The sequence below is a fragment of the Penicillium waksmanii genome (assembly GCF_028829765.1).
Source record: "Penicillium waksmanii strain IBT 27052 chromosome Unknown utg000009l:1.0-4314994.0:1.0-4318279.0, whole genome shotgun sequence".
NCBI lineage: Eukaryota > Fungi > Ascomycota > Eurotiomycetes > Eurotiales > Aspergillaceae > Penicillium > Penicillium waksmanii.
The window spans coordinates 435,492-461,966 of NW_026643255.1; the positions used below are offsets into that span (position 1 = coordinate 435,492).

At 47.1% G+C, this 26,475-nt stretch overlaps 10 protein-coding genes across 10 annotated transcripts; 3 read left to right on the forward strand and 7 right to left on the reverse strand.

Moving 5' to 3' along the window:
* Positions 1–2,896: 2,896 nt before the first annotated feature.
* N7481_010521 (uncharacterized protein) lies at positions 2,897–4,362 on the forward strand (the record flags this gene model as incomplete). Its single annotated transcript, XM_057269740.1, has 3 exons — positions 2,897–3,646; positions 3,723–4,140; positions 4,193–4,362. 3 exons carry the CDS (start codon positions 2,897–2,899, stop codon positions 4,360–4,362), a joined length of 1,338 nt encoding a protein of 445 aa, XP_057116914.1.
* Positions 4,363–5,382: 1,020 nt separating this feature from the next.
* On the reverse strand, positions 5,383–7,492 carry N7481_010522 (flavin-containing monooxygenase; the record flags this gene model as incomplete). The annotated part of the gene is made up of 7 exons (XM_057269741.1): positions 5,383–5,846; positions 5,905–6,271; positions 6,341–6,477; positions 6,537–6,632; positions 6,686–6,843; positions 6,897–7,109; positions 7,176–7,492. 7 exons carry the CDS (start codon positions 7,490–7,492, stop codon positions 5,383–5,385), a joined length of 1,752 nt encoding a protein of 583 aa, XP_057116915.1.
* A 496-nt stretch (positions 7,493–7,988) lies between these two features.
* Positions 7,989–12,301, forward strand: N7481_010523 (uncharacterized protein; the record flags this gene model as incomplete). The annotated part of the gene is made up of 8 exons (XM_057269742.1): positions 7,989–8,031; positions 8,108–8,293; positions 8,344–9,511; positions 9,569–10,665; positions 10,728–10,834; positions 10,890–11,168; positions 11,224–11,425; positions 11,481–12,301. 8 exons carry the CDS (start codon positions 7,989–7,991, stop codon positions 12,299–12,301), a joined length of 3,903 nt encoding a protein of 1,300 aa, XP_057116916.1.
* A 751-nt stretch (positions 12,302–13,052) lies between these two features.
* On the reverse strand, positions 13,053–14,663 carry N7481_010524 (Major facilitator superfamily domain general substrate transporter; the record flags this gene model as incomplete). Its single annotated transcript, XM_057269743.1, has 2 exons — positions 13,053–14,241; positions 14,296–14,663. 2 exons carry the CDS (start codon positions 14,661–14,663, stop codon positions 13,053–13,055), a joined length of 1,557 nt encoding a protein of 518 aa, XP_057116917.1.
* A 522-nt stretch (positions 14,664–15,185) lies between these two features.
* Positions 15,186–16,664, reverse strand: N7481_010525 (uncharacterized protein; the record flags this gene model as incomplete). The annotated part of the gene is made up of 7 exons (XM_057269744.1): positions 15,186–15,295; positions 15,370–15,459; positions 15,526–15,701; positions 15,767–15,844; positions 15,915–16,275; positions 16,369–16,442; positions 16,501–16,664. 7 exons carry the CDS (start codon positions 16,662–16,664, stop codon positions 15,186–15,188), a joined length of 1,053 nt encoding a protein of 350 aa, XP_057116918.1.
* Positions 16,665–16,942: 278 nt separating this feature from the next.
* N7481_010526 (dihydrodipicolinate synthase family protein) lies at positions 16,943–17,960 on the forward strand (the record flags this gene model as incomplete). The annotated part of the gene is made up of 2 exons (XM_057269745.1): positions 16,943–17,335; positions 17,412–17,960. 2 exons carry the CDS (start codon positions 16,943–16,945, stop codon positions 17,958–17,960), a joined length of 942 nt encoding a protein of 313 aa, XP_057116919.1.
* A 438-nt stretch (positions 17,961–18,398) lies between these two features.
* Positions 18,399–19,513, reverse strand: N7481_010527 (NAD(P)-dependent oxidoreductase; the record flags this gene model as incomplete). Its single annotated transcript, XM_057269746.1, has 4 exons — positions 18,399–18,798; positions 18,860–19,191; positions 19,248–19,436; positions 19,484–19,513. The coding sequence occupies 4 exons, from the start codon at positions 19,511–19,513 to the stop codon at positions 18,399–18,401; spliced, it is 951 nt and encodes a 316-aa protein (XP_057116920.1).
* A 220-nt stretch (positions 19,514–19,733) lies between these two features.
* N7481_010528 (uncharacterized protein) lies at positions 19,734–22,180 on the reverse strand (the record flags this gene model as incomplete). The annotated part of the gene is made up of 7 exons (XM_057269747.1): positions 19,734–20,340; positions 20,394–21,049; positions 21,643–21,665; positions 21,797–21,838; positions 21,951–22,014; positions 22,073–22,100; positions 22,152–22,180. The coding sequence occupies 7 exons, from the start codon at positions 22,178–22,180 to the stop codon at positions 19,734–19,736; spliced, it is 1,449 nt and encodes a 482-aa protein (XP_057116921.1).
* Positions 22,181–23,727: 1,547 nt separating this feature from the next.
* On the reverse strand, positions 23,728–24,048 carry N7481_010529 (uncharacterized protein; the record flags this gene model as incomplete). Its single annotated transcript, XM_057269748.1, has 3 exons — positions 23,728–23,758; positions 23,781–23,872; positions 23,914–24,048. 3 exons carry the CDS (start codon positions 24,046–24,048, stop codon positions 23,728–23,730), a joined length of 258 nt encoding a protein of 85 aa, XP_057116922.1.
* A 598-nt stretch (positions 24,049–24,646) lies between these two features.
* On the reverse strand, positions 24,647–25,920 carry N7481_010530 (uncharacterized protein; the record flags this gene model as incomplete). The annotated part of the gene is made up of 5 exons (XM_057269749.1): positions 24,647–24,976; positions 25,136–25,405; positions 25,462–25,522; positions 25,583–25,688; positions 25,746–25,920. The coding sequence occupies 5 exons, from the start codon at positions 25,918–25,920 to the stop codon at positions 24,647–24,649; spliced, it is 942 nt and encodes a 313-aa protein (XP_057116923.1).
* Positions 25,921–26,475: the final 555 nt, after the last annotated feature.

A 26,475-nucleotide genomic window follows, 5' to 3' on the forward strand; every position in this document is an offset into this window, starting at 1 on the left:
CATCGATCGATCACGCCTTCCACCTGGGCACCTGGGCGGACTATGGTTGGCGACTCGGAATTAAAAGACTTTAAAAGCTTGTGTCAACCGTGCTTTAGAGAAATAACCGGAGGAAGTGGCTCACACTATGTATGAAGTGTTTTCAGTCAGCTGCCCCCCCCCCCCCCACCCCCACGGACCCCTCAGATTGAGTCTCCGCATTGGGTACCCGTGCATTCTAGCCACTTCTTCCTTCCAGTAGTTGATTTCTTGATTGATTTCATTTATCTTAACCCCTCGTATTGAAGCAATATGCACCTAGGCTACCTCAACTATAGCTGTAAATATATCCAAGTATGTACATGTAGAAAAACCACTTCCTAAAATCAAACTTATAGCCCTGTCAAGCATCTTGTGGCCCAATTGCCGCTCGTATTACTAGGCTGCCCTTATGGCGTACAACTGCGAACCTGTTGCTGTTGTGACACTTGGGCACCTTAGTGAAGTCCAGTACAGTATTAATTATCTTGGCTTGTAAGATAGTTTCTGGTTTACCTGTCTTACCTTGATTTAAGCCGTCCAGCAGACTCAATACACTACTATTAGTATTCAACAAATCTCCCACTACTTTTCTTAGCTTTCCTATAGTTCTGTCAGTTTTGGAAAGTAAGGATCAAAGTAACTAACTAATAGTTCCTCATACACACTAGCAGATAGCTTTACCACAATACTACACCATTCATGTGATCTCATTCTATTAGTATTGAGCTTCCTCTACTACTGGTGCTCCTCTATCAATAGCTGACAGTCTGATATGCTGAACTTCGCTGATCGGAAATTGAGCGGGCGCGATGTTGCCCCATGGGTGACGCCGACCGCGGCTGCGGAGAGATCCGACGTGCGAAATAACTACACAGCCTTCGAGAAGCGTGGTGATTCCCGTAGTGACACCAGGGAAAGGAGAGTTCGGCGATACTACAAGTCAGCGAGCTAGGATGATTAATCGTCTGCGCGACGACCGACATGTTCAAGACGCAGGTTCAAGTTGCTAACCTATCATTCCCAGGTCGCCGGCATAGATGGAAACTTAAATTGCCGACCTTTAGTTACGTGATCTACAATCATTTGTCGAGCTAGCGCAATCCTTCTCTCCGGGTAACTGATGGGGATGGTCCAAAGGAAAAAGTGTAATAATGCGTTAGTTAGTTGATAGTTTCATTCCTGAGAATACTATACAAAATGCGATCGGATAGTATCTACAGTTCTAGGACAAAAGTTTCCGTGTACGCTAGTGCCCACTAGCGCGTTATCAATGTATTTTGACGCTAAAGTCGCGATCGCGAGCGCGTTCCCCATAACAACTATTTTTTAACAATTCAACTGTGGTTCCACGTACGCCATTGAGGTCTATTGGTGCCAATAGGGGATATGGCCACGAATTATCTCCATATTTCAGAGGTCAAATCTTTAGTTTATTAAAGATTGGTATAGTGTAAGCTAAAATTGCGCATCTATTGAATGTGTCACCATCAACTATTCAGTATACCCTAAAATAAGAAACTATACGAATTGATGGTAATACGCTTTTACGATCTGGCTGACCACCTATATTATCAGAAAATAATAAGGTTTCTATTATCAATATCATCAAGCGTGATCCCTTTATTGGTTATGATGATATTTGTGCTCAAAGTGGATTTAATGTTTGTAATAAAACATTTCTTCGAATGCTCAAAACATTAGGTTATGGTCATTATAAGCCAAAAAAAGACCTTATTTGAATGCTAGAGTAGCCAAACTACGTCTAGATTGGGCTTTGGCACATTAAAATTAGACGTTAGAAGACTGGCGACGCATTATTTGGTTGGATGAGTGCTCTGTTGAAATCAGAAAAGGTAAGCGATATAAATGGGTATTTTGCCTTGTTTTCTATAACGAAAAATGGAAAAATGAATATGTGGATATATACGTAAAATCAGAAAATATCTTAATTATGATCTGGGGAGCAATATTTGGTGGTGGTTGTACTGATTTATTTAAAATGAATCGGGATCCGAATTTAAAGCGCAATGGCTACTTAAGATGGTTATATCTTGAGGTACTTACAGCCGATTTACCTCAAATTATAACTGAAGGTCGGGTATTTATGTACGATAATGCCCCTATTTATACAGCCTATGATGTTTGAAATTGGTTGTGTGATAATAATATAAATACAATGGATTGGCCGCCCTATTTACCCGATTTAAACCCTATTGAATATGTGTGGGCTAAGCTTAAGGAAATGATCGATCGCCTAGATCTAACACTGGAGTAATTTGATGGTACTGAATCTGAGTTAATTGATTATTTTGAGGAGTTAATCTATGTATTATAGTGTACGCTAGGGTAAGATTACTTTGATCGCTTGATTGATAGCATGACGCATTGTGTAGCGGCTGTTATTGAGGTAGGGGGATGGTACACTAAATATTAAGTGTATAGGGGGGTGTATTGATTAATTTGCTACTGCGTGCTATTTTTTTATATGTTTATTGTTGTTTTTGGTGCTGTTATTGCTATATTACTTTTGCATGTTGAATTTGATGCTATTCGCAATATTTCTATTGGTACTTAATAAAAAGTGGGGCCTGACTGCCTATCACCGGAAACTTTTGTCCCGCGACTGTATGGTGAGAACTGGTGGCGAACTGAGTGGTGGAGTGAGTGGTGGAGTGAGGGTGGAGTGGTGGAGTGATGGAGCTCATTTTCAACACCCTTCCAGTTAAGTTAACTGGGTCTAGTGGCTTGGATACTAGTAAGGGCGCAATAATGGAATATTTAGTACGAATACTCACTCATATTTTGACGCGAACATATTGGGCAATTTAACCACTTCGATATCAAAACATTTTAACCAACCAAACCTACGACCACAATGGCTTCTAAATCAAAAGTTGCCTTCATCGGGTTGGGTGCTATGGGAATGGGGATGGCCATACAACTGCTCGAAGACGGTTTCACTGTGACTGGGTTCGATGTCAATCCCATGGCCCTTGAAAAACTGCTCGCCATGGGTGGTGCGGCTGCTACTAGTCCAAAGGAATGCGCCCAAGGTGCGTCATTCGTTATCTGCATGGTTGCGAATTCTACGCAGACTGAGGATGCATTTTTCGCCGACTCAACGGGCGCAGTGCTTGGACTGGCACAGAACGCTATTGTCATATTGTGCTCAACTGTCGCTCCAGGGTTTCCAGTGCAAATTTTAAATCATATCCACCAGGTCTTCCAAAGACCAGATATCCAGTTGTTGGACTGTCCTGTCTCTGGTGGAACGATACGCGCCGCTCGAGGAATGCTGGCCATTCTATCATCGGGCCCAACGGATGCTTTGAATGCTGCTCGGCCAATCTTGAACTCAATGAGCGAGAACTTATATGAGATTGAAGGCGGACTAGGTGCCGCGAACAAGGTCAAACTTATCAATCAGCACCTTGCTGGTGTTCATATTGCGGTTTCTGCAGAGGCAATGGGGCTAGCTGCAACATTGGAATTGAACACAAAAGAATTCTATGAGACGGTTCTCAAAAGCCCAGCGTGTAGTTGGATGTTTGAAAACCGAGTACCTCACATGCTCACCAACGATTGGACGCCTCACTCTGCTATCAGTATCTTTATCAAGGATATGGTAAGCTTTCTGTCCCTACTTTAATTGGAACCCCGTAAGAAAAACATTGGAAATCTTCCACTGACATCTAAATCAGCGAATTGTGACCTCGGAAGGCCTCCTTCAGGATTTCCCTCTTCATATTGCATCTGCGACGGAACGACTTTATCAATATGCCGCGCGCATGGGATATGAAAAAGACGACGATGCGAGTCTTGTTCGAACTTTTCTAGCACAAACTCCATCTTTGGTTTCGGAAGCAACACATATCCAGAGTCCCAATAGTCCGCGCCCATGTGAGCTGATATGCCGGTTACTGGAGACTGTTCACACCTTAGTAGCATTTGAAGCTCTGGCCCTCGGAAACAAGCTCGGCATTTCGACCAGCACCCTCGCATCAATCATTTCAAATGCCGCCGGTGCCAGTGAGTCCTTCAAAAAGGTTGCATCGAGCATTGTGGCTGGTGATCTTCTATCTGAGTATACCATCACACAGACCCGGGACATGCTTGCAGGTTCATCCTCTTCAAAGCTTAGGTCGACGTGACTAACAAAATTGACAGAAAGAAGTAATCACCCTTGCCCAAATGCACAACTATCCACTGCAACTCGCAGCTACTACATTCCAACTTTTACAACAGGCTGTGATTTACGGCCTGGGCGGGGAAGGTCAAGCTGCGCTCCTCAAGCTATGGACAACGTCAGATATTTCCGCCAAGCCATTAAACGTCGCATAATATGACCCAAAGAATTGTGACTTGTGCGTCTGAAGACCTCCAAGATGGCAAGGATGCGCCGGTGATGACCAGTTGAGACCTTGTGACACTGAATTTTGTTAATCTTTTGGTATCCAAAATCTCAAAACAAATAACAAACTTGGACATCAACAAAATAGCCGCGAATGACTTGGTACATATTGTGCAGAATTTGAGAGTTTGCCCTCGATATCTGCTAGCAGAAGGAGGCGTGACTTACTCTGATGCAGCGACAGCCGGTATAGCCATCAAACGCGCAAGGGTACCGAGTCAGGCTGCGCTTAGAGTTGCCGTTTGGTGGTTCCAGGTGGAGGTGTATTTAAAGAGTCAAGATCAAGGAGGAACGGAGGTCAAATGGACGAGATACAATGGATCATGGATCACTTTCCCTGGCAATGCTGAAGTTGCACTGGCAGATAGTACCTTGGCTGACGTGGTTGAGCATTGCGGAATATGACCAACGTTTGTACCTAGGTCAAGAATAAATGTATCTAGAGGTAATATAAAACAAGTCGTTGCATACCATTCGGGCCCCTACTGCTAGACTTCAACTTGAAACTCATTACCTGGAATCAATTTACATGATGGCGGCGGTTTCTCCCTTCAGGTTTGATCAAGAAAATAAAGCTTCCAAGGTTGAGGATACACCTGGGCACTTGCCGATCTACTTCTAAAATTAGCATCAGTTCCATTTGACTAAATACATGTCATAGAGGAGAGAGCAGCCTAGTTTGAACAACCTTGTAACATAAGAAATGAATCTGGAATTAATCGGCTCCAACCATAAAGCAGAGCTGAAACGTACTCTTCTCGCCTCCAACACATCAATAAATCAAAATAGCTATAGAAGGACATTCAATAAGCCCGCGGCTTATCACGGAGACATTCAGACCCGCCGCCAGATTCCTTACTCTTCATTTGCCTGAATTGTCTAATTTCAGGAGCTAATAAAATCAAAATATGTATTCACATCTATGTCCGATCTATATGTTTCCGAGCTCACTAGACCATGAAAGCCTCAAAGTCCTCGTCGGGGAGATGTGCCTCTTCATTGCCATCAATCGTACCAAGATACCATGACAGGTCGCTCCCATCAAACTCGCGTGCGGCAAAGCCGTTGCCAAGATAGCCAAACCGGTTGGAGGTTGTATAATCGAGATTGTAATCTTCCCAACGGGGCTGCTTCATGGTCTCAAAGAAATGAATTCTCGAACCTGGCCACATCATAACCTCGCCATCGATCGTTCCCTGCTTGAACCAAGAACGACAGGGAGATGTCCAGGCGGTTCGAGGCATGAAGTTTCGGTGGTGTTCAAAGAAATCCGCAACCGCCTCAACCTTGGGCTCAAAGGACGTCACACCTTCGAATGACATCTTTTCAAGCATTTGGAGGAAGTGTCTTGATATGGTCTCCGTTATCGGAAGGAAACTTCCATGGCCGTAGGGCCCAAAGGGACCGTTGAAAACTGTTCAGTCAGAATTAGCATCCTGACAATTTAGCACTGAGGGCGCGGATAGACTCACTGAGGTAATTGGGGAAGTGTGGAACTGTGATGGAAAGATAAGTCCTTGGGATATTTTTCCATTCTTCACTTAGACTGCGAGACTCCCGGCCGATTGTCGGGTATGATGGCCGCCAACTGACATCAAACCCGGTAGCACACACGATAACATCGACCTCGTGCTCAACACCATCTGCAGTCTTAATGCCTTTCGGGGTGACCTCTTCAATTGATTGACTGACAACCTCGGTGTTTTCGCTACAAAGTGCCTCGAGGTATCCGTTTCCGGGTGTAGGTCTTCGGCAGCCCACTGCAAAGTCCTTTGGAACAATCGAGTCTGCGATTTCTGGACGATCGGCAAGCTTTGTACGCATATCCTTCTCCGCATACTAAAGAAATCCCGTTGTTAGAAATCGGTTAATGAAAAGCAATTTGCCGGGTTGAGACGAGAGTCTTACAGCTCGCGCATTGGCTTGTTCCTCGGATCCATTGAGAATGAATCGGAAACGGGAGTTGAGCTCAGACTCGATCTTCTTGCGATATGCCAGGTATCTCTGAGGGTCATTCTTCAGTATCTGTTTTTGCTTCTCATTATCTGTTGTTGTCAGTATTTCGGACTGATGCCTGATAGAGCCTGCCTAGTGGAAGCTTTACATTTGAAATTGGATCCCCCTTTTCCTGCGAATCGTTGACCAAATCCGGCAGTTACCCATGAGGCACTGCGAATGAAGCATTTGAGAGATGAAACCCCTGTCTTGATCATCAATATACTACGTCTCGCGCGTTGGATTGGCGAAACTTACTTGGCTGAATGCTCGGAACGATTTGCACCGCTGAGGAACCCGAACCAATAACAGCCACACGCTTCCCCTGTAATTCAACACTGTCGTCCCAGTTTGCACTATGAAGTCTGGGGCCCTGGAAGGATTCCAAGCCCTTGATTGCGGGCCATTTCCATTTGCTGAAGTACGTCAGTTTCGCCATTTCATCGCTGCAAAAGAAAAGGGTACTCACTTCAGTACACCACTTGCATTGATTAATATGTGACCTTGGTCCTCAAAAACATCCTCGGGGTTATCTCCTCTCTGGACTTTTACATGCCACTGTTGATTTTGATCATCCCAGAAAGCGCCTACCACCTTGTGCTCCAGGCGAATGTATTTCCGAAGCCCATACTTGTCGGCAACGCCCTTAAAATATTTCAAGATTTCAGGTGCGCCCGAATAACTTTTAATGGTAAGTTGAATGTCCACTTCTTTATTCGAACAATGCAAGGTACTGAATTCCACTTACAAGGAGGTCCAGTCAGGAGAGGGAGCCCATGAGAACTGATAGTTGACAGAAGGTATGTCGCATCCACATCCAGGGTAGCGATTCTCATACCAAGTGCCACCAATCTCTGGGTTCTTCTCGTAAAGAACCAGTTCAGTATCTAACGGGCTTGTGTCGATGTCATGGGCAAAGTTCAACGCACTCGCCCCAGCTCCGATCACGATGATGCGGATTTTGCGACGATATCGGCTTGGCTGTTCCACAATTTTATAAGGCTTGACCCCATTCCCAGCTCCATTGGCTGCATTGAGCTCATGATAGTTACCGATAGAACCCATTTTGGGTAGGAGAAGCAGGGATTCAAAAGTTGAGAAGTGATCAAAGTGCTTCGCCTATCAAATTACGGAGACTTAAGAGCGCGGGATCGGTGCATTTATGAGGGCTTTCCTCATTAGCGCAAATCCCACTACATCTTTGGCTTTGACTTTCAGAATAGAGGGTGGAGAATCCGTTGCATTGCGCTCATCCAAACTCCGGCTCTGTCTCGGTGGAGTGGTGGAGCTCCACCGCGCGTCTTATCACCACATCCCCCCCGGACTGCCCTCCTTCCCCTCTCCACCAGCTCCACCGCGGAGAGATGCGCGAAGCGTGGGAGGATAGAGTGGGTGATTGTCAATGTACAAGACTGTCCAGTGCTGATAGCCATCATATCGTACTTTTTAATATCATGATAAGCCACTCAAGGCCTCAAATAGATACGCTTACCCCGTTCTGCCCCTGTGTTGATCGAGACCAATTCATCCATATTCTACTGAGCTTCTTGTCATAGCCACTATGCCTGAAGGTACTAACAAGAAGCCTTTGCGCATTTCCATTGGTGAGTGTCGAACCCCTCAGTACTAGTTATGTGTACTACATACTGGTGCATTGCATTGACTAACCGGTGTGACCAGATCGCGGAGGAACCTTCACCGATTGTATTTGCAAAGTGATCAATGGGGAAGATATTCTTGTGAAAATCTTGTCCGTCGACCCAAAAAACTATGCCGACGCACCGACCGAGGCGATTCGGCGCGTTTTGGAGATATACTACAAAACTACACTTCCACGAGGCTCTGAACTAGACCTTAAGGACGTTGGTAGGAGCCATCATCCAGAATTATCTTTGGCGTCTTGACTAACAAAATAGAATGGATCCGCATGGGTACAACGGTTGCAACCAATGCGCTACTCGAGCGCAAAGGCGAGCGAACAGCCCTGCTCGTCACCGAAGGCTTCAAAGACATCTTGTACATTGGCAACCAAAGTCGACCGTACATGTTTGATCTCTCAATCCGTCGATCAGAACCTCTATACTCAGACGTCTTTGAAGTCAAAGAGCGCGTGACAGTTGGGGCATGCAGCGATTCAAATCTTCGTACTGTGAAGCTGTCATCTCCAGAACCAGTCGAGTCGATCCTTGCTACTAGTACTTCTGGTGAGGTTGTCCAAGTGCTTCAGCCTATCGACTTGGCAAGTGCTCGGGATTATCTGCAAGATATTTATAGCAGAGGCTTTCGCTCGTTGGCGGTTTGCCTTATGCATTCCTATATCTTCCCAACTCATGAGTTGCAGATTGGTGAATTGGCATCAGAGATTGGATTCAAATATATCTCTCTTTCACATCAAACCTCTCCACGATCAAAACTTGTTCCCCGTGGTAATTCCACGGTAGTTGACGCATACCTGACTCCGAACATCAAACAATACCTGGAGCAATTCTCAAGGAACTTCCCCAATATCGACCAGGGCGGGACGCGATTGGAGTTCATGCAGTCAGATGGTGGATTGGTGCCCTCCTCAAAACTCTCAGGGCTGCACTCTATTCTTTCTGGGCCGGCAGGTGGTGTCATCGGATTCTCAAAAACATGCTTCGACACAGTAGAGCAGACCCCTGTGATTGGATTTGACATGGGAGGTACTAGCACCGACGTCAGTCGATACAACGGCGAACTCGACCATATCTTTGAAACAACGACTGCCGGGATCGCAATTCAAGCCCCACAACTCAATGTCAATACCATCGCAGCCGGTGGAGGAAGCATACTAGATTGGAGAGATGGACTCATGGCTGTAGGCCCCGAAAGTGCCACCTCCAATCCTGGACCAGCCTGTTACCGTAAAGGAGGCCCCCTGACTGTGACTGATGCCAATCTAGCACTGGGACGCTTACTTCCAGAGGAATTTCCTTCGGTGTTTGGTATTAATGAAGACGAACCATTAGATAGAGAAGTTGTTCTTGCCAAGTTCAAGGATCTCACTCAAACTATCAACGCAGAGACAGGTAAATCATTGACGTGGGCTGAGGTTGCAGATGGGTGAGTAAAACCAAGCAATACAAGTATCAGATTCGACTACTAATATCTTACTTATAGTTTCCTCCAGGTCGCCAACTCAGCAATGTGTGGCCCCATTCGAAGTTTAACCGAGGCCAAAGGTCACGATGTTGCAAAGCATCACCTCGCATCATTTGGTGGCGCAGGGGGTCAACATGCCTGCGCTATCGCCGAAGCCCTGGGAATTAAAAGGGTTTTGATTCACAAATACTCCTCTATCCTCTCTGCCTATGGAATCGGATTGGCGGATCTCGTGCACGAGGAAGAGCGGGTATGCGGAAAAGCCTTTGACCATACTACGTCTCAAACGATATACGGCGATATGGAACTTCTCGCAGATGTCGTCCGAGGCAATGAGACTATGCAGCCATTCAATAATGTTCAGATTCGCCGTTTCCTGAATATGAGATATGATGGCAGCGAGACTGCAATCATGGTTTCCCTGGGTGGTGACTCTGAGGACCCTCGGGAAGACTTTATTGCAGCCCATCATCAGCAGTTCGGATTCACGCCTACCAACCGCGCAGTATATGTTGATACTATTCGCGCTCGAGCGATTGGGTCCAGTGTTTTTTCCGAGCCATCCGCCACACCTTTGAACCCCCTTCCCAAGTTACTTGCTGGATCAGTGGCCCCAATTCCCAAAATATGGAGATCCACTTACTTTGATCCAATGGGATGGGTAGACACACCAGTATACCACTTTGACAGCTTGACAGATGGGTTTCAGATCTCAGGACCGGCCATCGTTATTGACAAAACCCAGACAATCTTGATCAGCCCGCACTCAAAGGCGACATTAACACAAGATGTACTTGTCCTGGACGTGAGCTCCTCAGGCCCTCAAGTGACAAGCACAGATGCTATCGACCCAGTTCAGCTTTCCATTTTCCGCCATCGGTTTATGGGCGTTGCAGAGCAAATGGGACGCGTTTTACAAAATGTCAGCATCAGTGCCAATATCAAAGAGCGGTTGGATTTCACGTGTGCGATTTTCACACCCGAAGGGGACCTGGTCGCCAACGCACCTCATGTACCCGCCATGATTGGAAGTATGGCCTTTGCCGTCAGATCTCAGATTGCCGAGTGGAACGGTAAGCTGCAGGATGGTGATGTTTTGCTTTCCAACACACCTGGTAGGTCATTACCTCGAATCAAATTTCAGAGTGGTTTCGGCAGCTAACCCGTTACAAAAAAGCATTTGGAGGTGTGCACCTTCCCGACCTCACGGTCATTACACCTGTCTTTGACTCGGATGAAAAGAATATAATATTCTGGGCTGCTTCCCGCGGTCACCACGCCGACGTAAGTTGTCTCTATACTCAGAGATATGGTATCATGACTAACATCCTGTTCGTAGGTCGGGGGCATACTTCCTGGCTCAATGCCACCCTTGTCAAAACTTCTATCTGAAGAGGGTGCAGCCTTTGATTCATACCTGCTGGTGCGCGCGGGCCATTTCGACGAGGAAGAGCTCCACCGCATGCTGTGCGTAGAGCCTGCCCGTTTTCCAGGATCCAGCGGATCCCGATGCTTCCAGGATAATGTCACGGATCTGAAAGCGCAAGTCGCTGCAAACCACTGTGGCATCCGACTTGTGCGGCAGCTGATCGATGAATATTCTATGGGTGTGGTTCAGGTAAGTACTTTTGACGATGCAAGGAGACACCGGATTACCTGGCTGACTGAATCAGATGTACATGCGCGCAATCCAAGACTCGGCCGAGCTCGCCGTGCGGAACCTTCTGAAGCGTATTTTTCAAGATCACCATGGAGAAGAGATATCTGCGGTGGACTACATGGATGACGGAACCCCGATCATGCTCAAAGTAACCATTGACCCATTAGATGGTTCCGCCATCTTTGACTTCACAGGAACCGGTCCGGAGGTTTATGGTAAGTGGACACTGATAACTTACATGAGAGATACAGATTATTGATTGGAATGTAGGAAACTGGAATGCCCCAATTGCGATTTGTAATTCGGCGGTTATCTTCGCTTTACGCTGTATGGTTAACTCCGATATTCCCCTCAATCAGGGTTGCCTCAAACCTGTACAACTTATTATCCCCGACAGGTCACTGTTGCGGCCGAGCTTCGAAGCCGCAGTGTGCGCCGGTAATGTATTGACCTCGCAACGAATTGTCGACGTTATTTTCAAGAGCTTCAAGATTTGTGCTGCCAGTCAAGGGTGCATGAATAATTTTACCTTCGGAAATGACGGAGAAAATGGATTCGGATACTATGAAACCATTGCTGGCGGAAGTGGTGGAGGCCCCAGCTGGGCTGGTACGAGCGGCGTACATACCAATATGACCAATACTCGCATCACCGACCCCGAATCACTAGAACGCCGCTATCCGGTCATTTTGCGTCGTTTCTGTCTTCGCGATGGGAGTGGCGGTGCTGGAATGTATCCTGGAGGAGAAGGTGTCATCAGAGATGTTGAGCTGCGGCTACCGATGTCTGTGTCCATTCTTTCTGAGCGCCGCAGCTTCGCGCCTTACGGTATGGCAGGCGGCGCAGATGGTAAGCGTGGGAAGAACACATGGATCACCAAGGCTGGGCGGCATATCTCCGTTGGTGGCAAAAATTCGATCCGTGTTCAACCTGGGGACAGGTTCGTCATTGAGACACCAGGTGGTGGTGGATATGGAGCCCCTGGGGAGACGAATAATTCCAGCGTGGATCAGTCAACGATCATGCCGTCGTTTGTTCCTATAGCCAACGGCAGTCTAGCCGCCGACCGGAGCTTGGCAGAGGAAGTATAGGAGCATGTGTTGTTTGTCAAGCCAAAATTACAGACGCACAGAGCTAAATCTGGTGTGCGTGCGCACTTTGTGGTCGAATGGAATACTTGGTCCATTTTTTGTTACAAAATTGGTTGACAAGTTCTACTTTTTTAATTGAATGTATTATTCCAGGATTCCTTTTATGACACCAAGAAAACAACATACGATGCGTCTAGAAACAGCTGGATTCCAGCTTATCAAAGCTTGAGAGTTCGATCCACAAAATGCAGAGACCAAGATTGTAATAAGCGGCATGGTAAACGCAAGAGCAATCTTGCCAAAGAATAAATGCGGTGCTTAAAAGTCGGCATTCAGGTGCCCAGTTGACAGCTACCGGTAGGGAGATAGTAGCCTGTAAGTGCAATATGGCGCCGTGCGAAGCGCGGCGAACCAACTTCTCAGAAGGTACTAGAACACCTAGGCAAGGTTTTTTATGATACATGACCTTGTGTTCTACACTCCCTGACAGAGAATGTTAGCAAGATACTAGTAGTTAAATTTTGTAGATGTGCTTGTTTCCAAGGATTCTTGAAAGCTTGTGCTTAGAGGAGATTTCAAACAAGGGCTGCACAGGTTGAAGGATTTACTATCTCAGAAGGATCCTATAAACTCAAATACTAGCACGGTATATCCTGGTAAACAAATCATCCCACCATGGATACCTAATCTCAGCCAGCAAAGACTTGAATGAAGATGACCAAAACTACAACTCCCGTTCAAGCGTGGAGTTTCAGAGCACATAGCGAAAGGCTGGCTGCTCGAAATCTGTCAAATCCAAGAATTCAGACCCGGGGGTAGCATATGCAGTGTCAGGCTCCCCGATCGCCTTGCGGTCGCGTCGCTTGTTCTCTATGATGTTGACAACCCGAATTGCCACCAAGGTTACCGCTGCCATAGCGTACATGATTGCGACCATCAGCTTGCCATCAAAATATTCAGGCGCTTGGGTTGAGCGAAATGTCTGAGGACCGATCCAGTTTCCGGCTGCGTAGGCCACGATCTGGAGGCCATTCACTGTTGCTTTCTTGGTGTATCCTAAGGTATTGTTGGAGATCATCACCATCACGAGGCACCAGGCAGTTCCAGCGGCACCGATGAAGTAGTACCCAATGAGCAACCCAGCTTTGGCTTCAGCGGAGATCACAATCATCATGATACCGCCGATCATGGGAATCAGAATAGCGATTATGGCAAAGAGAGTGCGATCAAAGAACCGATCGGAGAGATAAGTCAGTCCCAGTTTACAAGTAATGTCCACGATGCCCATTGGCATGTTCAAAACCAGGGACATGCGTTTGGAAAACCCGAAGGAGCTGATGATGATAGAGCCAAAAGTGGTGATTCCCCCATTGGGAATATTCATCAGTAGCGAGAATAGCACGTAAAGATAGGTGCGCGGGTCACGGAATGCTTCGAAAAATTGGGGCCATTTCCATGTTTGATTGCCGATACCTTGGAAGTTGCCCCGAATGCGATCAATGGCAATAAGCTTCTCACGGTGATTTAAGAACCGGGCCTGTACTTGGTTGTCGGGCATGTACCAAAAGTATACTACGCCGGTTAGGATAGTGGGCAGGCCGAGTACCAAAAAGAGGATTTTCCACACAGCAATAGTGGTTCCTTGTACACCGGCTAGGCCGTAGGCGATGGGCCCAATAAGTAACTGGGCCAATCCGTTACAACTGAGCCACAGGCCCATGCGTTTGGCTTGTTCCTCCTGTTTATACCAGCAAGAAGTGAATAAGACGAAGGCCGGTGTCACTGTGGCTTCAAATGCGCCTAAGAAGAAGCGGACAGACAGTAGGCTCGCATAGTTATGAGTGACGGCGTGGCAGACGAGTGCAATCCCCCAGATCAGGATGTTGGCTGAGGTGTATTTGCCCAGGGGCAGACGGCGAAGCAGATAAGTGGTGGGAAATCTAAGGTCATGCATTAGAATCTGGAAGATGATAGCGACAAAAGCAGAGACTTACTCCCAAAAGATATATCCAGCATAGAAAATACTCGAGACCCAGCTATATTGTTGCGAGTTGGGGTCCAAATGAGTGTCTTCCCGAATGCCCATAAGCGAAGCATAGTTTAATGATGTTTTGTCTGCAAACTGAATCAAATAGACCCAACAGAGCAATGGCATGAGGACTCGATCGATCTTGGACAAAACATGTTTGGCCTCATCGGGGGTATATTCAATCTCCTCTGCGTTCATGAACTGGAAAGCAGGATCAAGGTCCCGCATCTCGTGCTGCTTCAGGTCTCCATCCTGAACGTCCATGACCGCTTGCTCCGTATCACACTTTGATGGAACCTCGGACATCTTCATATCGTTTGGCCCGGTGGTCATGTTGTCGCAATTAATTCACCTTGGTACAACTGAGCTTCGAATGCCGGAATCATCTAGCCATGGCTTCCTCTTTAAATCCCCCGTCTGATATTAGGTTATCGGACGGGTTGTGAGACAGCCTCTGGGGAAGGTGGCCAAGCTTCAAGCTTTACCCCAGAATTTGTGGAGGTGGACATTTTCCGGTGGAGCTCCATTTTGAGGCGAGTGGACGGGCTTATCAGCGGCAAAGGCTGTGTTAGGGTGACGCCTACCTCAGCACTTTAATGAAAATTTGGAGTTTCACCACGTGTCTGTCTGACGTGTTTGACATTTTTGGTCAGATCTCTCATCTAGATAGCTCTCTTTCTCTCCCCTTCTCCCAACCAACTTGAACCAATCAAATCCATATCTTCCTGCTTGAGAGTTTTACTTGCTAGTGCGTTGCCTTCAGATGTCAGGCCGACGAGTATCTATCTAACCCTGGAACTCGAATGTGCTCGTATCTGACATTTATCATCGTCCAGCAATACCTTACAGTCCACCTTATCGCTTCAATGTCTCATTTATGCACTCGGCCACATACCGAACGTTGGACCCGTTAATCCCCGCGATAGATACCCTCGAGCTCTCGGCCATATAGATATGGTATTCCTCTATGATTGGCATGTCAGTTAGCCTTCTCATAAAACCCACTTCCACTCTCAATGTGTGTTTTCCAGTCACTTACTTTGTAAATGTTGTACATGATTCGGAGTGAGCCCGAGAATGCAGAACATCCCCTTTTGCTCAATGATGCGCTTCCAGTCTCCGGGGGTGCCTAACAAACAATCAGAAATATTCCCCATCGAAATCCTGCAAATGATCAAGGGGTGAAAAATGCAACCAAGCTCAGTCAACCCTTGGTATAATTCCCTTCCCATTTCCGCGATTCGCGAACTCATCATGACGAGATCCTTCCTCCACTGTGCGTAAAGCTCCTCGTCTTCCAGAATCGCAACTACGACCCGCGCACCAAATGCAGGAGGGTTAGAAATTTCAACACGGATCATTCGTGCTAAGCTTGACGTGAGCAGCTATGATAGTCGGGGTATTCGACGAAAATACGCATAAACCGACACGCTCACCTTGAAAATTCGACACGCGTCAGCACATGACGGACAAAGAATAGCACCATAATCATATTCATACCGTAGAGACCCATGCTTTTAGCAAATGAAAGACACACGGCGACCTCAAGACCTAGCTCATCGGCATAAATATCGGATGGCAAACGCATCGTGATCGTAGTCGCCCGATGTCAGCCCCAAGTACGCGGCGTCAAAGAGAGGGAATAGCTGTCGCTCCTTCACAATAGCACCAATCTGCTTCCATTGATCGGCTCTGCAATCCCAACCGCTTGGGTTATGGGCACTAGCATGAAACACAAAGATCGACTTCGGGGCTGCCTCGTCCAGTGTTTGGATCAATGATTGCATGTCCACACCAGCACTAGACGAATAATTGAACTCGCGAACTGAGAATCCGATTGACTCGAAGACCTTCCGGTGATTCGACCAGCTAGGCTTGGTGATATACACGGTTGTATCGCGACCTAGAGCCTCCTTAAGCATTGTTCCGACAATGTGGAGTGCGCCTGTGCCGGACAGAGCTTGACAGGACGCGACCTGGAAAAGCCAAAAAGTCAATCGCCGAAATAAATGCCTGAAAGAAGACTGATTCTACTCACTCGATCTTCCCGGACTGCAGCAGAATTTTTGCCAAAGATCAAGTCCGTAGCCAGTGTCCGAAATGATGGAAGCCCTAGGATCGGGAGATATTCATGGTTGGAGTCCCTGATTTTCTCTTTCGCTGATCTCACAGCGGGCAAAATCCAAGGATTCCGTTTCCATCTTTGTATGTTCCTTGTCCAAGATTCACTTTGTGCGCGACTGGATCCGCATTGTATGTTTTGGTGAGCTCGAAGATGGCGTCCGGGAGCGTATAGTTCACGGCCCCGAAAAACGAAGGAGAAACAGAACTCATTGTGTCGGTCTGGTGGGAATTTTATTCTTCTTTGAATGTGAAATGCTCAAGAAGGCAGGAATCAACAATAATCAGTGGACTTGATTATATTAGCCTTGGTTGCGTTATGTGTCTCTCCATCGACAATAGCGGAGCCCTACGATGGAGGAGCGGGTGGAGCTCCACTGACAAGCGATATACCAACCAAGCTCGATGAAGAGTGACTGGGAAATAAATAGAAATCAAGTGCTCAATACTACCACTTTTCTCCAGTCTTTCATTTTCAAACACTGCAGAAAATGGCAACAAGCCCCAATTTCGGTGTATATACGCCATTAGTGATATTCTTCGAGGAGGACGAGTCCCTCGATCTTGAAAGCACCTTGGCTCATGCGAAGCGCATGGCAAAAGGTGGAGTCACCGGACTCGTGCTCCAGGGAAGCAATGGAGAGGCTCCTCATCTGGATCATAGCGAGCGCCAATCTTTGGTCCGCGCTGTTCGGGGCCACCTCGACAAGCTGGGCTATACAGAATTGCAGTTGATTGTCGGGTGCGGTGCACCTAGTGTGCGGGAAACACTATCCTACATCTCAGAGGCTAAAGCTTCTGGTGCTAATTTCGCTCTTGTGTTGCCACCGGCTTACTGGGTTGCGGCCATGAATGCACCTGTTATTGAAGGCTTCTTCCACGATGTAAGATCCTTCTATATCCCGGAGAAAAAGAGACTCTTTCGGTTTATGCATGGTCTAACAGCAACTTCCAATCCAGGTAGCCTCTCAATCCGAACTTCCCATTCTCCTTTACAACTTCCCTGGCGTGACTGGAGGCATCGACATTAGTTCCGACTCGATCATCCGCCTAGCCAAGTCAAACCCCAATATTGTGGGCTGCAAACTCACTTGCGGTAACGTCGGCAAGCTCCAACGTGTCTCATCGGCGCTTGAAGGGACCTCATTTGCGACCTTTGGTGGAAAGTCGGACTTCTTCCTACCCGCACTTGTCGCCGGGTCCAACGGGATTATTGCCCCTCTCGCCAACATTGTACCCAAACTGCATGTGCAAGTGCTGCGCTACTATGAGAATGATGATTTGCAGGCTGCAAAGGAGCTTCAATCTAAGCTCAGCCATGCTGACTGGGCTCTCACCAAGGTGGGTATCGCGGGTGTCAAAGCTATTGTGTCTCAACATTTCGGATACGGTACGGGCCGTGGACGCAAGCCACTAGGGAACACAACGATCACGAGTTTGAGTCAAGAAATTGTGGCGCCAATAAGCGCGGTGGTCGATTTGGAGAAACTGTGGAGACAAGATGCCTAGATGCCTTTTTTATAGCGATCTAAAAGTTTGCTATTCTTCTCTCGTGTCAGCAAAGATTTATGAGATCATATGGGGTTCAAAAAGTGAACCTTTATAGTATTTTGGAATGAAGAAATGAACACGAAGTCTAAGAACCCGAGCCAGATAACTCAAAGCCTAGTACTAGGATATGCGAATGGAACCTTGGAAGTTAGTGGCCTAGTAGTACTAAGTGGAACAACGCAGAAATCCAAGCTGCCTGAAGAAAAGCACTGTTAGTATCAACCTCATTTTCTCTAGACTCTAGAGCTTAACGCTCCTGATAGCAGATTCGCACATAGTGCAATGTATAGAACCAGATTTTACGCGATGAGGCAATCTAGGAATAGTTGAGCGAATCTTAGATCGATCCTTCAATTAAAACAAATAGATTTTCTATTGGATCAATACCAAAAAAGCTCAATTTCCCTGTCGACTCTTTTCGCTCCAAAAAGGTAGACCCGCTTCCAATCGCCCTGTTCCATAAATGGCTGAACTATCCAAGCATTCACCAGCATATTCTCGTGCTGATGTAAGACGGCTTGATGCAACTTCGAGGGTTGGAAGACGAGTTGCATGACTGGCAGCAATGGATAGAGCGTGTTTCATGTCTTTGCTTGCAAGAGCCGCTGCAAACCCGGGAGATGTATCCAACGGCGGTGCATACGCCCCAGTAGTGATACGCTTTGAGTAGCTTTCGAGTACAGGACCAAACATATTGCCAATGAACTCCTCCAGCTGTTGATTGCCAATCCCTGTGACTTCGGCAAATACCTGTGCTTCGGCAATCACTTCCATGAAGCTGATCACAAGAATGTTTCTAGAAAAGAGTAAATTAGCTCAATGTTGATGGTTTTTCTAAAAGTCGAGTGAGTGATTACCCAGATATTTTGAGAAGGCTGGATTTCCGCACGTCTTTCCCCATGTTGATGATACTGCGTCCCATGACGTCCTTGAGAAGTGGTCTGATTGTTTCAACTGCCTTAGCAGGTCCAGAAACCGCGAAAATCAGCTTGCCGGCGGCTGCCACGGTACTAGCACCAAAAACTGGAGCTGCTATAAATGCTGCGCCATGTTCACTGAGGCGCGATGTGGCCCATTCCGACGTGTCTGGATGAATAGTAGAAGTGTCTACGAAGATTTTGCCTTTCAATGCGTCGCCCGCGACTAACGCCTTGTTTAGCAGTTCGATTAGGACGTCGTCCATGGAGATCTATTTTCCCTCGTCAATACATCGCACATCACGTCGCAACCAAGGTCCCTTCCTACCATTGTGAAAATAACGTCCGAATTTTGGACGAGATCTTCGAACTTCTCTTCGGGTACGGCTCCTTCATCGCGAAGAAGACTACCCTTTGACAAAGTGCGGTTGCTGTAAAGAAGTGGCGATAGATTGTTGCTCTTGAGATATTTTTGGAGGTTGAGCGACATTCCTAGCCCCATCGACCCGAGGCCATACTATCCCAATCAGCAGATGGGCAACCAACTATGGGAGCATAACATACCCAGCCAACTCTCAATGCGGATGATGTCATTCTGGCTCTTTGAATTGCAGTCGATATGAAAAAAAACCCCGAAAGCTTTGACCGCTATAGGTAGTTTACCGTTCGTTATTCGCGGCTCGCTGTTTTGCGAGTTTATAACGATAAAGAGCCCGAACTGGCGTGTGGAGCTCCACTCGGCATCTTCGCCGCTGTCCACTTTCTACCAGTGGCGCTCGTCCACTCTGTGATAACAACCTTGGCACTCCACAGTTCACTCGGCTCCTCCAGTACCGGGAATTTCGCCCAGCACAGCCAGCATCGAAGGTCCAATTCCCCACAAGGATCTCCGCTGACAGAATGCCTTGATCAAATTGACGAATAATGACTCGCCTTCATCGAGCAGACTAACGAAAGCCTCTCGATCCATGGTCCACAAGCGGGGGTCTCGTGTGACCCGATCATTCTCGGTGGGGTAATGGAGGAGGGCTGACTCCATGAGGGTGTTGTAGATCAACATGCAGGATTCCGAAGTGATTGGAAGTTCGTTGAAGGTGTCCAAATGATGGCGAATGTCACTGCTTGCGCGTCTTAGCGCTCCCCATACACATAATAAAACACCATAACTAGCCACAGTGACCCATGGAGCTTCACGTGCCACTTTATCCTGCTCCTCTCCGGATATGCTGGACAATGCGACCGATAAATCTTTCAGAAGAGCCACAATTCCCTCGTCGCCACCGACATGATGAGGCACAAGAGGTGTTGATCGCCGAATCGTGACAAGGTTCCCTTGGGTTAGGTGAGTGGATGCAGCCATCCCAGCTATCAAGCTGTTATCCACAATGCCTGCTATCAAGAGTTGATCCGGGCGACATAAGCTAATATTGATAGAAGAGAGAAAGAGCTCATTCGTTCTCCATAGGAGAGAAACTGAGGGCTGTCGCCAGTGTAAGCCTGCTTCTTGACAATCTTCGCGATTGCTTCTGTCGCGGTGTGTACTTGTTTGTTCTGAGCCTGGGTCAGTATATGGAATGGATTCGGATCGGACGGACTTGGCGGCATTTGATAGTAACATCGCGTAAAGTCTCGTACTAGAGCACCGATATTCGTCAAAACGTAAAATGCAGCAAATGGGGATGCTTCTAGCGCCGCTAACAGCTCTGAGTCCGGTGTTTGGGTCATAAGTTGCTGAGTAGCAACGGTCAGAGAGGCCGTTCCCAGGCCGCGTGGCCCGTGTAATAGACTGTTGGCCATTGAAAAGGTGGAAGGTCCGAAGTTCTCATTGAACCTCAGAAGCCATATATGAGAGTTTTTGGCTTCCCATAGACTGATAGGAAATGGAAGTTCCCAGCCAAGCTCCATCGGTGACATCAAGGGTCGAGAATTGCAAGGTGAAAATGTGTGTGAGTCCAGGAAGACTAGGGTATACAGCGACAGTCTCATCGATTCAGTGGTGATATAGGACGTCCACCGGGTATAGAGAGTTTGCGACTCATCTCTGGGTGAGTTGAAATCACTTTGGTACATCCAAAACTGGGCATCTGGCATAGCGATACCCTGTTGGAACAGGCCAATTTCGTGCACAGCCTATATCAAAGGTAAGCCTAGCTCGAGGGGGACATGAATTTGCAGAAGACGATACAAACATCGATGAGTTGCCGAAGCCTCTTTTTCGCGGTTTGGAATTGGCCTGCTTCGCTTGCGTATACCCCGTAGATTATATAGAGAAGCCACGCTTGCATGACCCAAGGCTGTCTGATCTCACTACAATTTGAGGACACCTGTTTCAATCTTGATTAGATTATCGCCCTCAAGACAGAATAGTAGGGTTTCATCATTTACCATTTGCTGAAGCTCTTCCTGCCCACTTTGCCATACATCTTGACGCCAGTGTGCGAGAGCTTGGGTTTCCTCATGATCGTACAAGTTGGGAGAAAATAAGCTCCCAATGACAGTCACGGCCGTCAGCAGTAGTTTCGGTGTCGAGGACAGTGTGAAGGTAGGTCGATGCAATAAAGGGAAAGAAGAGTGGAAATGCTCAAAATACTGTTTCACGTATGTTTCTTCACCATTAGCGTGGTTACTGTGCGTTAATTTCCGATTGTCAGACATGTAATTTCAATCGACGAGCCAGCCTTCTCGGGGGCAATTAAAACAAATCAGGTTAAAGGGGAGCATACCTCGGCGAGGAAGAAGAGTAACTCTGGTGAATGTCAGTAGCAAATGTACTGTTGTCCTCCCAAAAAGCTGCGTCGGTCATAACACGTTCGGCTGGGTTGCGGCTGGCGGTCGATGGTGATGGTATGCCCTCCCTTGCCTCAGGGGTATGCATACCCGACATGGCCTCCCACGGCACCTGCGGCTGGGATGTCTGATCTGTAGGTGTGAGTCCTGTAGCGCGACAACGATTACCATGTCTTTTATATACGTCGCTACAAAATTATCAGTGTTTATTGCAATGTGTGAGAGAAGAGAATGGAAACAAGACCTTCGAGAGAATCGGGCATGACATCTGCTACATTGGAAGTTCTTGCGCGAGGCGCCGCCGTGACCTTGTAAACATTCAAGTTGGTGATTGGTTTCCATAGAGCGAAATTCATGCAGACTTACGTGCGCGCTTATGCCGTTGAAGGTTTTCCTGCAGATCCGGGTTAGAGCTCGGCAAAGAAGATAGGAAGCTGTGGGGTACTTGCACTCCGCGTAAATAACTTTGAGCATTGATCACAGGGAAACGGACGATTCTGGTCAATGTGATTGCTTCTCGTGGCTGAGGTACTAGCGGTTTGACTCATTTCGTCCATTTTAATTGTGGACATGGACGTGGACATCGGGGATGAGTTACAAATTACAAATTACAGAGGCGATCGGGGAAGGCGGTCTTGTACAAACGGGTGCACGTGCCGCCAACTATCTTCACCTCCACATATGTAAGCACTATGCAACTCCAAATTTTGATGATCTGAAATGAATTTGATCATTAAAAGTAGACCTTGTTTGATTTTGCCAGTGAGAGCCCTGGAGTTTGGGATCGGGTTCTACCTTGAGGCTTGGATGGGGGTGGAAGGACAATGGTGCCCAGGTGGCCAGGGATGATCAGAAACATATCCTTGAACCTTGGAATATGACCGGGTGCTACCCAATACTCAAGGGCTATTAGTAAAAAGGTTGGAACGGTATCTCCAGTGGTGAATACTACTAGTAGTAGTAGGGAACAGTGCGGTCGTGACTGCCAACGTGGCTACAGACTCGGAGTACTGCTGTATGCCCTCGAGACAGAACCTTCGATTTGGAAAGGGCTGGTTCAAGTTTCGAAAAATACCTCTATCACTCAGAGGGGCTTATTTCTCACAAATTCAAGTTCTCGTCCCTGCAACTTAAACATCTGCTCGTTTTCAAGTTATTCCGTCGCCTTTCTGACTACCTCTGGAAGAAGAACACGCCACTGCATGGGACTGAGAAATGCAAAGCTGAGATCTCACTCCCTTCTGACGACTAGCTGAACGCTCATTCAGCTTGGCCAGAAATGTATCCCAAAGACATGCAAAGCCACTCAAACCACTGGGTACACTCGTCATCACCGATGCAGCGCGCAAATGCAACCGAAGCCAGATAAAATCCAGGGAACAACTTAAACAGTCAGAATTTTGAGTCGAGCACAGCGATACTCTGTCGACTTTTTGACTTTCTTATACCCTGGCAATTACATCTCCAGTTCGCTCCTGTGGCTCTTCTGTCTCTCTATACTCTAGCTACGAGAAAATGCCCGCTCACCATCGAGGTAGTATTCCGGATAATTGGTAATTATATGACCGCTCCTTGCTACTATAATCTACTATGCAATGTTTGACTTACATCGATACGATATTTATGCATTAGAAACGGAGGCCCACCCTTGCCGAAATAATATAAGTGGCTGGAACCCACGAGCCCCCTGTACCCCACCGAGTTCCTGAGGGTGATGAGCCTGGAGAACGCTGGGAAGAAAAGTACAATAATATTGTACCCATAGAAGAACGTTACACTATAATGGGATTGTATTCACATTGAAATAAACTCGGATATAAACAACCGTGCTCCACAGTGCACTGGCTCATAATTTCGGAATCGAAGGACAAAAAAGACTCATAATAAACAGACTGAAGAGTACTAGAAGCGACCCGTAAAAATGGAGTTTCCAAATCTAGCAGCAGCACTCGCAGCACTCGAAGCAGCAGAGACCGGCGCAGCTGAATAATTATTGTCAGTAAACAATGCCATTGACGGGACTACCCGGTAGCATCCGGCGCCTCGGGTGCCCTGAAGATAGAAAGGTACTTACACTCCACAGCAGACATCCTCACCTTCACCACCACCGCGCATGTGGACCTGGCTCATTCCCTCAGGACCTTGCTGTGAAACGTCAATATTTTCCTGTCCAAGAAGTGTTGATGATTCTTGATGGTAGAGCATACCGGCTGCTGGCTGACGGCCTCGTTCATAGTGGCAGGGCTGTTGGGCTGCTGAACCTGGACAGTGCGGGCATCCCACTGAGATTCAGGGGCCGACTCATTGGCCGGGGAGAACCAGTTCTTGATAGCGTCGAACATAATGGAGTCTTTTTTTCAAAGAAAATTGCAGCTAAGTTCAAATAAGGGAGTTTGGAGGTTGAAGTACTGGCACTAGTAGTAGTAATTAAGTGGAAAGAAAAGAATCAGAGGAGAAGAAGAGAGATCAGTCGCCTAATCACTCTCCCCTACAATAAAATAGGGGAAAACCACATGCTCAACAAACTAGTATACTTAATCTTGGCTGCCTGGCCAGTCGTGCGCCAAGACACGTCATAGGTGGAGCTGAAAAGCTTAGTGGTCCCTGGCCGATTGTAGGGCTAGACAGCACACGGGCTGCGGATTCGCTGAGACCGTTCTCTCTTACGCGAGGTAATCTCGCAGTGGCGGGGCTGAAAAGGCGGGCTGGGTCTTGATTCTCTCCACATTTTGAGGAACAGGTCATTACGTCCCGAGACTCCGAAGTTCCTACAATTAAGGCTGAAAGACGTTGAGATTGCCCCGTTTGTTCTGCTGTCTGGGGCGGAATCTTGCAGAGTTTGCGTGGAATATTCCACGTTGAATAATGAATGCATTGGTGGAAAAGAAGCGAATTTATCGGGCATAGACTGAAACATTCAAACAACCCCTGTGCTGTACACTAACTACTCCCCAGTTCAGCTGCAGCCTTCACAGCCACAGTCAGTTTATCGGCATCGCTTAGAGGGAATGGGTGCTCCTTCTCGAAATTCAAGATAAGCCCCCGGCGAATCTCACTGCGTGGGGTAAATGAGCATTTAAAGGGAACAGGACGGCTGATAAAGTCCGGCGTGAAACTTATCCCAGGCACAACCACGCTTCCATCTTCTCTGACGGGCTTTTCGATGTTGAACGCGAAGAGAGCATTGGAGATTCCAAGAAAAGGGGCGTTTCCGCTGTAATCCGACTCAGACAGACTCGACGCCTGAAACCAAAGGTATTCTCCGCCGAGCTAGGAGCGATATTCCCGTGCCCGTCACTTGGGAGAAACCGCTCCGGTCGAAACTCGTTTGGCTCGGGATAGAACTCTGGACCGTTGTTCATTGCCCTATATTTCATCAATGAGAAGCCGAATCTTACTGTTGATTCAGGGGTGCTTGGCTATACATACCAGATATTTGCCCACAATTGTTGCGCCCTTGGGCACCAAATTCCCGTGGATCACCTCATCTTCATCGGACTTCCTCGGTATAACTAACGCTAGCGTGTGCCAGCGCATAGTATTTTTCAATATTGCATCGATATAGGGTAGATTTTGCCGGTCAGCCACTGTCGGGAACCTGTCTTCGCCAACAACACTGTCAAGCTGAGCCTGCGCCTTGCGTTGTATATCTGGATGAGCCATCATTGCCAAAAAGAATGCTTCAAGCAAAGCCACGGTCTAATAACGAGTCAATTCGGTCACTTGGAATCACTCAAGTCTGATCTAGATCCTACCGTATCCACTCCTACGCCGTAGATAGCTCCCGCTGACCATTTGATCACATCTTTATCTTCCCTATTTTGGATACATGCCGATACAACGGAAGACTCATTGTTTTTGTGCCTCATCTGTCACTTCGTGAACTCGTAGGGGAAGTCCACCAGCTTCGCCATGCACTCCTTGTTGTATCGAGCACATTTTTTGAAACTCATACCCGGCACCCAGCTAGGTAGATATTTCACTGGATCCTAGGTTTACCCCACAAGGAATGTACCGAGGAAGAGCCTTTGAAACTTACGTGCTGGAAGAAGGTCGACTAGAAACTTCCCTGGGGCTATTGCTTCTCCAAACTGACCGAGCACTAACTCCGCCAGTTTCACAAGATAGTCCTTCTTGTGGGGTTCAACGTTATACCCATATTTTATTTTCAGAGCAAAGGAGCCCGCAGCACTAAGGAGAAGAAAAGTCAGCATATTTTCTCTCTCGGAGAATGGAAAGGGCGCGAACTGTAAATGACTTTTTGCAATAATCAGATAGCTTATCAGGTTTATGGAGAATTTTTCACATGAGTCGGCAAAATTCTTCTTCAAGCTGATGATCAAATTTTGCAGCACTAAGGAGAAGAAAAGTCAGCATATTTTCTCTCTCGGAGAATGGAAAGGGCGCGAACTGTAAATGACTTTTTGCAATAATCAGATAGCTTATCAGGTTTATGGAGAATTTTTCACATGAGTCGGCAAAATTCTTCTTCAAGCTGATGATCAAATTTTGCAGCACTAAGGAGAAGAAAAGTCAGCATATTTTCTCTCTCGGAGAATGGAAAGGGCGCGAACTGTAAATGACTTTTTGCAATAATCAGATAGCTTATCAGGTTTATGGAGAATTTTTCACATGAGTCGGCAAAATTCTTCTTCAAGCTGATGATCAAATTTTGCAGCACTAGAAGTTGTTCCAATGACTCTGGCTAGGGCCCGACGATGCGTACGGAGATTCTGGTCATGGTCTTGTCTTGGAATGGATGCTTCATA